Genomic DNA, 10,757 nt, shown 5'->3' with positions numbered 1-10,757 from the left:
GTTAACACCGCAGCAACAGCCAAGAGACCTTAAGAAACCCGTAACGCCACCAAAACTTGAATGGAGACAAATAAGGTCATCTTGCCACTGTTCTAATGCAGTTATTTGTCTAATTAAAGGCTAGCCGGCTATGTATTGAGACAGTTAAGTACAGATGCAGTTTCACATTGCATTGGTATTGTCAGCCATCAGCCTTACATGCACAACAACAGGAACCGAAAGTGACGCGCACTCAAATTTTCCCATAAGTTAGGAGGGGGATGCATCACCCCCACCCTGTCCTCCTTTCTGAAAACCAACATAGGGTCGCCCTAGTTCTAAGTGATAATCTTAAATGTGGGGGGGTGGGGGCTGTCAGCCATTTTTGACCTCGGTATGTGAAAACTCCTGGCTATGGCGTTGCCAGCAGTGAAAGATAACGGTAGTTATCAACACGCTGTTGCTGTGAATTGGCAGGGAGGCTAAGCTAGCGTTAGCAGGCTAGCAGCCAGCAGTAGACCACAACCGTTGCTATGTGTTCTGTTCATAGCAAGATAGACACAGATAGTTGATTGGTGCAATGATAACTTAAATGTTTACAGCTGTAGCACTGACACGGTATATGTTTCCAGGTAGTTTAGGACTTTGTCCTTTTTCATTACAAAAAAAAAAAAAAGTTGAAACATCTATTTTGGTTCCAAAGTGATAGGCATTTGATTTAATTTTTTTCTGGGATATCACCCCACATGTAACTTGGTGAGTACCCAGTATTTCCCCTGGCAATAAAGTGTACTTGGTTTGGCATCAATCTGACCAAGAACTGCTGAGATATGGCTCACTTCCTGTTTTGGAGTCTTTGCAATCGAATTTCATTGGATGAGAGTGGCCATATCTTTTGGCCCAGTAAAATCCTTTTGTTAACTTCTGGTCAGAACCCTCTCTAGATGATACTTGCAAAATTTTGTGGTGATTGGCTCAACAGTCTAGGACTAGTTATCAAAAGGAGTTGTTTTGAAAAATTGAATAGGGTGGGAAATCCATTATGGTGATTTTTGATTGAAAAAATTAGTCCATTTGACTCATCATGACCCAGGGATTCAGAGGAAATAAGGATCACAACAGTTCAAAAGTTAGAAGCAAAAATGTGCTCTGGACTTTGGCCTGTTGGTGGCACTAGAGGCAATGATGGAATGACCCCAAATTTTTTGCCTCGATACCATGGACTGTGCTCTATGAGAGTACCTAGGATCCACTCTGGGATTCGATGGGCTTCCATAGAAACCCACCGAAAATTGTTAATACCAATATGGCTCACAAACACAATGGCTGACTCCTAGGGTTCATAATATCCCAGTTAGGGTTCTTTGCTGTGATGGTGCACAAGACGGTTGGTTGAAATATCTGCTGTCCTCGCAGAGTAATGGGTATTTTTATCCTTTTTTTGTGTTTTACTGGTGTAATGCCCCATATCGGCAAATTTCATGAAACTGGGTGGGTGCCCAGTATTCAGCATCACAGTGAAATGTACCAAGTTTGGCATCAATAACAACCAAGCATTGCTGACATATGGCTCACTTCCTTTTGAAAGTCTCCGCCATCAAATTTCATTGGAAGACAGCGGCCATATTGTTTGCCCTAGCAAAAGTCCTCTGATAACCTTTGGTCAGACCCCTATCCAGATGATACGTACCAAATTTTGTGGTGATGGGATCAACAGTAGGACTAGTCTGCAAATATAGGATTTTCAAAAAATTCAAAACGGTGGAGAATCAAAATCATAACTGATTACCCTTATTCGTATTGATAGTGTGTTATGTGCCATACACACATCCATATTTTACACATTTGATGGAAAATCCCATATGGCAGAAATTAATGGCAATGGATGCTTTCGAATCGTCAAGACCCACGGACTAAGGTGGAGAAAGGTCACAACTGTAGGACAAACGGTTCAAAAGTTAAAGTAAAAACGTACCTTGAAATTTGGCCTGTTGGTGGCGCTACAGGGATGCATGGATTGACGCCAAATTTGGTGCCTGGATATTTTGGACTGTCTTCTATCCAAATGCCTAATTTCATCAAAATCTACCATAGGGGTTCTTTGGGCTGCCGTAGACTCCCGTTCAGGAAACCTTAATAATAATAGTGAAAAATTCTAACGATTGCAGTAGGTACCTGCATCTTCGGTGCTTGGCCCCTAATAATAGTAATAAATAAAACTGAAATGATTGTGCCAGGTAGTCGAGCAATATTAGGAAATCGGTTTGGAAAATTACCACACTCACAGAGAAAAACAATTTTAGACTCAGGATAATGTAGAACACGTTGGTGAGAGAAAATGACATTTTAATGGCGCAGTGCCGTGCAAAGCAAACTGCACATCTTTTATGAACCAGGGTGAGGTTTACTTACTTTACTTATTTACGGTTTCACATCGACACGGAGTTTTGTAGGAACTTCCATCGAGTTTTCATACAATTGCAGTTAGAGCTTTTAAACTAAGAAGAATAAAAAACGAAACAAAAACAAGAGACGACAGACGTCAAACCACATTTATTAGATTTTCAGATTTCAAGTTCTTATTTAGAGAAAACGATCGTCGCGCGCAGTCTTTACTCGGATAGTAATTAATTGCCATTGGCTACTTACGGTGTCGGACCTGAGGGAAAAGCGGTCGCGCGTGGTCTGTGAGAAGCGCTGTTTCTCTTTTGCGCGCGATGCTTTGTAAAACCCAGGTAGGACAGCGAGCGCTGCTTGGAAAAAGTGAAAGAGTTGCCTGACAGCATATGTGTAGCTATACGAAAGCAACAACTACATCTGCCCACGACCTACGTTTCCCACGCGGGCGTCCCCGGAAGGAAAGAACAATGGGTGCGAGCAATCATCGAGTGTGTAGTTGGTGCTCTGTGTGCTTATTCAAATGATGGTTTGTGTGTACTGTATTGACGCAGAAACATCATTTTTTAAAAGGGTTTGAGGAGTTTTGCAAGAGTTTTGTTTGCTTTTGCAAAAGAAGTATAATGTTTTGTTGGTTTGGTGTAAGGTTTTGTGGTTAGTGTGCAGAGTTTTGCAAAAAAGCAAAAAAAACAGAAACATTGTCATTGCCATTTGTCTGTGTGTCTGCCCTGTGATGGGCTGGTGACCTGTCCAGGGTGTTTCCCCGCCTTTCGCCCTATGAGCGCTGGGATAGGCTCCAGCACCCCCCGCAACCCTAATCAGGATAAGCGGCTTAGATAATGAGTGAGTATTTCTGTATCTATTATTATTTTTAATTGTATTGTGTTTTGTCTGTAATCTCTGTGCAGTAACTGAACGCTGGACTTTGTGCAGTAAAGCTCTGAGAACTACTCTGCTTTTAAACAAGCGCATCACTGATATTGTTGTGTATTCTCTCTGCACTACCTGTTTGGTTTGTTGTTGGTGGTTATTGTGTATTGTTGTGTATTCTCTCTGCACTACCTGTTTGGTTTGTTGTTGGTGGTTATTGTGTATTGTTGTGTATTCTCTCTGCACTACCTGTTTGGTTTGTTGTTGGTGGTTATTGTGTATTGTTGTGTATTCTCTCTGCACTACCTGTTTGGTTTGTTGTTGGTGGTTATTGTGTATTGTTGTGTATTCTCTCTGCACTACCTGTTTGGTTCGTTGTTGGTGGTTATTGTGTATTGTTGTGTATTCTCTCTGCACTACCTGTTTGGTTTGTTGTTGGTGGTTATTGTGTATTGTTGTGTATTCTCTCTGCACTACCTGTTTGGTTTGTTGTTGGTGGTTATTGTGTATTGTTGTGTATTCTCTCTGCACTACCTGTTTGGTTCGTTGTTGGTGGTTATTGTGTATTGTTGTGTACGTTCTGTTGTTTGTTGCATACCTGCCTCTAATCTACATTGTACGAGCTACTGGACACATGAATTTCTCCAAAGGGAATAAAGTACCTGTCTGTCCCTGCATCTATCTATCTATCTATCTGTCCCTCTATCTGTCTGTCTGTCTGTCTGTCTATCTATCTATCTGTCAATCTGTCTATGTCTGAATGTATGTGTGTATCTATCTGTCTATCTATCAATCTATCTATGTCTGTATGTATGTGTGTATCTATCTATCTGTCTGTCCCTCTATCTATGTCTGTATGTATGTATCTATCTATCTATCAATCTGTCTATGTCTGTACCTACCTATCTATCCAGCCAACTATCTATCTATCTGTCTGAACACACACACACTTCACAGCACATTCATATACACACACTTCACAGCACATTCATACATACACACACACACACACACACACACACATTTCACTGCACAAACACAAGTGTGAGGAAGCAAAAACACATCCTTTATTTTTTCTGAGCAGAAAGAAGAAAGAACAAAATTTATTCATTTTCCAAAAAAAAAAAAAAAAGAAAAAGAAAAAAAAAAAAAAACAGAGAAACCTAAAAAAAGCCCAGCATCCTCTTCCCTCACCACAGCTGAAAGAACAACCACCTGCTTCAAATGAACTTTATTTTGTTTAGACTTTTTTTTTATTATTTCGCTTTATGATACCATTCTTTGTGATTAATTAATATTTGTTTCTGTTTGTTGTCAAACTGCTTTCACACAAACGTTTTCTGTTTTAGAACAGGTAAAAGGGGGAGCAACATGGTGACTGGCTATAGAAGCGATGACATCACAATAGCCACTATCCAATCAGAGAGAGGAGAAAGAGAAGGTCAGAAAGCACTGCCGGGGGAAGGCGTTCCGATTGGTCGCGTATTCGCTGTATTGTGTTTTGGTGCCTTGAGGCGAGACCCAGCGCACTGGCCGTAACGGAGAGATGTTACCATAGGAACGGGAACTTGCTCAGGACTGAGCACTGGAGAGGGAGAGCGTCCACAGAGCCGGGACTGTCAGTATGTCGCGCTCCCCCGTCACACCCAGCGGACTGAATCCCACGCCACGCCTGCAGGGTCTGCTTAAGGCAGGACCGGGCCAGCGGACTGAATCCCACGCCACGCCTGCAGGGTCTGCTTAAGGCAGGACCGGGCCGGTGAAAAAGACTTTTCTTTTCTGGTTTCAGACCTCTCCCCTCCTCCCTGTGAGTGCAGGTCTGGGAAGTGTGAGGGTTTAGACACTTGAGTACAAACGGTGAACCAGTTCAGACAGTTGGATCTGACTTTCTTTCTCAGCAGCTCTGACGGTGCCCTGTGTGTGTGTGTGTGTGTGTGTGTGTGGTGTGAGTGTGTGGTGTGGTGTGTGTGTGTGTGTGTGTGTGTGTGTGAGAGAGAGTGTGTGTGGTGTGCGTGTGTGTGTGTCTGTGTGGTGTGGTGTGGTGTGTGTGTGGTGTGTGTGTGTGTCTGTGTGGTGTGGTGTGAGTGTGTGGTGTGTGGTGTGTGTGTGTGTGTGTGTGTGTGAGAGTGTGTGTGTGTGTTGTTCACTCGGCCACTCTCCTGTAGAAGTACAGGTATCCCAGGTCTTTGGGTGGTTTTTCAGAGGCACACACTTTCTGATCGTTAAAAATTACCCACCTGTCACGAGAAAGAGAGAGAGAGCGAAAGAGGAGGAGGGAGAGAGAGAGAGAGAGAGAGAGGGTTAATAAAGAGAGACAAGAATATCTAAGGAATTCCTCTGAATTTATCACTAGTAATGATTTAGAATATTTAATATTGTGCTTTGAGAGTGACTGTGTGTGTCCGTGTGTGCACACAGTCACCAGTCACTGTTCCCTGCATGTGTGTCTGTGAACATGAGAAAGTGAGTGACTGTGTGTGTGTGTGTGTGTGTGTGTGTGTGTGCATACTTACTGTTGGTCCTTTTTGATGTGACAGACGTAGTGTCCACACATTGTACTCGTGCCCATGTGACTGATAAAGGCAAACAACTCATACTCTACAACAGAGAGAGAGACAGACAGGTATTCAACTCATACTCTACAACAGAGAGAGAGACAAGTATTCAACTCATACTCTACAACAGAGAGAGAGAGAGACAGGTATTCAACTCATACTCTGCAACAGAGAGAGAGAGAGAAAGGTATTCAACTCATACTCTACAACAGAGAGAGAGAGACAGGTATTCAACTCATACTCTACAACAGAGAGAGACAGACAGGTAGGTATTCAACTCATACTCTACAACAGAGAGAGAGAGAGACAGGTATTCAACTCATACTCTACAACAGAGAGAGAGAGAGACAGGTATTCAACTCATACTCTACAACAGAGAGAGAGACAGACAGGTATTCAACTCATACTCTACAACAGATACAGAGAGAGACAGACAGGTATTCAACTCATACTCTACAACAGATACAGAGAGAGACAGGTATTCAACTCATACAACAGATACAGAGAGAGAGAGAGAGAGAGAGACAGGTATTCAACTCATACTCTACAACAGAGAGAGAGACAGACAGGTATTCAACTCATATTCTACAACAGATACAGAGAGACAGGTATTCAACTCATACTTTACAACAGAGAGAGAGAGAGACAGGTATTCAACTCATACTCTACAACAGAGAGAGAGACAGACAGGTATTCAACTCATATTCTACAACAGAGAGAGAGACAGGTATTCAACTCATATTCTACAACAGATACAGAGAGACAGGTATTCAACTCATACTTTACAACAGAGAGAGAGAGAGACAGGTATTCAACTCATTCTACAACAGAGAGAGAGAGAGAGAGACAGGTATTCAGCATACACACTTATACACACTTTCCTTTCAGACACACACACACTCTCACACAGTCAGACAGTAGAGCATGCAGAGACTCACTCCCAGGCCCGTCTCTGACGCGGGGTCCGGGTGGTGGGTCCCGACTCCCCTCACTGGCCCCCTCAGAACGCCCCCCCTCAGACACGTCCATGGACTCCAAATCATCCAGATGAGAAAAGATCCAATCCACTGCCCGCTCCAGCACGTTACTCTACAGAGAGACACGCAGAGAGACAGCACGTTACTCTACAGAGAGACACGCAGAGAGACAGCACGTTACTCTACAGAGAGACACGCAGAGAGACAGCACGTTACTCTACAGAGAGACACGCAGAGAGACAGCACGTTACTCTACAGAGAGACACGCAGAGAGACAGCACATTACTCTACAGAGAGACACGCAGAAGGACAGCACATTACTCTACAGAGAGACACGCAGAGAGACAGCACGTTACTCTACAGAGAGACACGCAGAGAGACAGCACGTTACTCTACAGAGAGACACGCAGAGAGACAGCACGTTACTCTACAGAGAGACACGCAGAAGGACAGCACATTACTCTACAGAGAGACACGCAGAGAGACAGCACGTTACTCTACAGAGAGACACGCAGAGAGACAGCACGTTACTCTACAGAGAGACACGCAGAGAGACAGCACGTTACTCTACAGAGAGACACGCAGAGAGACAGCACGTTACTCTACAGAGAGACACGCAGAGAGACAGCACGTTACTCTACAGAGAGACACGCAGAGAGACAGCACATTACTCTACAGAGAGACACGCAGAAGGACAGCACATTACTCTACAGAGAGACACGCAGAGAGACAGCACGTTACTCTACAGAGAGACACGCAGAGAGACAGCACTTTACTCTACAGAGAGACACGCAGAGAGAGACAGCACGTTACTCTACAGAGAGACACGCAGAGAGACAGCACATGACTCTACAGAAACACATACAGAGAGAGAGAGACAGAGAGAAGAAAGAGAGAGAGAGAGAAAGGCATGCAGAGAGAGACAGAGAGAGAAGAGAGACAGAGACAGAGAGAGACAGAGAAAGAGAGAGAGAGAAAGAGAGTGAAGAGAGAGAGGAAGAGAGAGAGAGAGAGAGGGAAGAGAGAGAGAGACAGAGAGAGGAAGAGAGAGCGAGAAGGGAGAGAGAGAGAGAGAGAGAGACAGAGAGAGAAGAGAGACAGAGAGAGAGAGACTGAGAAAGAGAGAGACAGAGAAAGAGAGAGAGAGAAGAGAGAGAGGAAGAGGGAGAGAGAGAGAGAGAGAGAGAGAAGAGGAAGAGAAGAGAGAGAGATAGAGAGGGAGGGAGAGAGAGAGAGACAGACAGGTATTTCACACAAACGTTTTCTGTTTTAGAACAGGTAAAAGGGAGAAGGGAGAGAGAGAGAGAGAGAGAGAGAGAGAGAGAGAGAGACAGAGAGAAAAGACAGAGAGAGAGAGAGAGAGAGAGAGAGAGAAGAGAGTGTTGTATGAGAGGAGTTGAGGTAAATGAATGAGGGATGAGACAGAGAGAAAACAACACTGGGGAGAAGGAGAGAGAGAGAGAAGAGAGTGTTGTATGAGAGGAGTTGAGGTAAATGAATGAGGGATGAGACAGAGAGAAAACAACACTGGGACATTTCTCTGACCGTGGCAGAGAGAGAGAGAGAGACAGAGAGAGAGAGAAGAGAGTGTTGTATGAGAGGAGTTGAGGTAAATGAATGAGGGATGAGACAGAGAGAAAACAACACTGGGACATTTCTCTGACCGTGGCAGAGAGAGAGAGAGAGACAGAGAGAGAGAGAAGAGAGTGTTGTATGAGAGGAGTTGAGGTAAATGAATGAGGGATGAGACAGAGAGAAAACAACACTGGGGAGAAGGAGAGAGAGAGAGAAGAGAGTGTTGTATGAGAGGGGTAGAGGTAAATGAATGAGGGATGAGACAGAGAGAAAACAACACTGGGACATTTCTCTGACCGTGGCACGGAGGGCGCGTGTGGCCTGGTCTCGACTGAAGCCCATAGAAACGATGGTTGCCAGGTGCTCCTCTGATACGCTTTCCGTGGGCGTTGTCCCCGGGGCGGAGCTGCTGCCTGGCAACACCAAGGGGGCGGCGAAATCTACAGAAATCACAGACAGGGCACGATTTGAACAGGAACTAAATTAAGAATAAAAATCTGGTTTGGAATCTACTCTCTCTCACACACACACACACACACACACACACACAGTGAGCCTGCTGTCATCTACCTGGGTCTTCCATGTGTCCCATCACCCAGCTCATGGCAGCATCGATTCCAGTGTTCCCAGTATAGTACACAGCCTTCCTGCAGGCCTCCAGTGGGAAACCCATCTCACAGAGCTGGATCACCGTAGAGTCATCCAGCACAGGGGCTGAGAGAGAGACAGGGAGACAGAGAGAGACAGGAGAAAATGATACAACATTATCTAAACATAGAGACACACCTGTACAGGGTAGAGCTGATATGACATCTACAGTTTCACATCACACTGATGGAAATATAAAATCAAACTCACTGTGAAACACAGAAAAACACAACAATAATAATAATAATAATAATAATAATAATAATAATAACAACAACAATAATAATACCAATAATAGGAAACCCACAATGGTAAATCAAAGATAATGTGTAACTTATGTATCAAAAACTCATCTTAACCAAACGTACAACAAAAGAAAAAAAACACACACAGACACAAAACAACAGGAACGGAAGAAAGAAAAGCCAGAAGAAAGAAACACGGATGGATGGATGGACGGATGGATGGATGGACCAGAGGGTGGATGGATGGATGGATGGATGGATAGATGGAGAAAGGGGAGTAAAGACAGACAGACTGACACAGCAGTGGGGAGTAGAGAGAGTCGTCCTCCTCGTTGCCGTGGGAACCCAGGATACCTTTGACCTCCACGTCGGGGGTCATGAGAGGGGGCGGGGCCACCTCGGGCAGAAGCTCCTCCCCTGGCTGCTGTCCAGTGGCGCGGAGCGCGCTCAGATCCAACGTGTCAGGAACATCTATGCTCACATCTGATGAGAGATCAATAACCAACATGAAATCGTCAGATGATCCGTAAAGCAATCCCCAATCTATCACAGATCAATAACCAACATGAAATCATCAGATTATCCATAAAGCAATCTTTACTCATCAGATGATCGATAATCCAATCCCTAATCTATCTGAGATCAATAACCAAAACTCAGAGTCTTCGTGTCTGAAACTGTTTCCGTAATCCATCAGAGTTGTGCGTGGTTTATTTAAACGGACAGCAGAGTGTTGGTGTAATGTGAGAGATAGTCTGTTCTCTTTCTTCACCTCCATACGTGAACACCTCCACAGACCTGATAAATGCATACGTGAACACCTCCACAGACCTGATAAATGCATACGTGAACACCTCCGCAGACCTGATAAATGCATACGCGAACACCTCCACAGACCTGATAAATGCATACATGAACACCTCCACAGACCTGATAAATGCATACGCGAACACCTCCACAGACCTGATAAATGCATACGCGAACACCTCCACAGACCTGATAAATGCATACGCGAACACCTCCACAGACCTGATAAATGCATACGTGAACACCTCCACAGACCTGATAAATGCATACGCGAACACCTCCACAGACCTGATAAATGCATACGCGAACACCTCCACAGACCTGATAAATGCATACGCGAACACCACAGACCTGATAAATGCATACGCGAACACCTCCACAGACCTGATAAATGCATACGCGAACACCTCCACAGACCTGATAAATGCATACGCGAACACCTCCACAGACCTGATAAATGCATATGTGAACACCTCCACAGACCTGATAAATGCATACGCGAACACCTCCACAGACCTGATAAATGCATATGTGAACACCTCCACAGACCTGATAAATGCATACGCGAACACCTCCACAGACCTGATAAATGCATACGCGAACACCTCCACAGACCTGATAAATGCATACGTGAACACCTCCACAGACCTGATAAGTGCATACGTGAACACCTCCACAGACCTGATAAATGCATATGTGAACAC

The 10,757-nt window shown here is 44.4% G+C and overlaps 1 protein-coding gene across 3 annotated transcripts in view; it reads right to left on the bottom strand.

The window, feature by feature from the left end:
• Positions 1 to 5,349: 5,349 nt before the first annotated feature.
• The window catches only part of usp5 (ubiquitin specific peptidase 5 (isopeptidase T)), an 18,406-nt gene continuing 12,998 nt past the window's right edge, over positions 5,350 to 10,757 (bottom strand). Inside the window, exons 15-20 of one of the 3 annotated variants that reach the window (XM_030783857.1) lie at positions 9,532 to 9,729; positions 8,924 to 9,067; positions 8,651 to 8,793; positions 6,740 to 6,890; positions 5,760 to 5,844; positions 5,350 to 5,483 (exon numbers count right to left, since the gene is read on the bottom strand). In XM_030783857.1, the coding sequence (XP_030639717.1) occupies positions 5,390 to 5,483; positions 5,760 to 5,844; positions 6,740 to 6,890; positions 8,651 to 8,793; positions 8,924 to 9,067; positions 9,532 to 9,729 (815 nt within the window). In that variant the 3' untranslated portion in view covers positions 5,350 to 5,389. The remainder of the gene's footprint in view (positions 5,484 to 5,759; positions 5,845 to 6,739; positions 6,891 to 8,650; positions 8,794 to 8,923; positions 9,068 to 9,531; positions 9,730 to 10,757) is intronic. The other 2 variants (XM_030783856.1, XM_030783858.1) reach the window with 2 other exon arrangements.

This window comes from Chanos chanos, chromosome 9 (assembly GCF_902362185.1).
Source record: "Chanos chanos chromosome 9, fChaCha1.1, whole genome shotgun sequence".
Lineage (NCBI taxonomy): Eukaryota > Metazoa > Chordata > Actinopteri > Gonorynchiformes > Chanidae > Chanos > Chanos chanos.
Note: the sequence above shows the minus strand (reverse complement) of the source record. Positions and strands in the feature narration are given on the sequence as shown.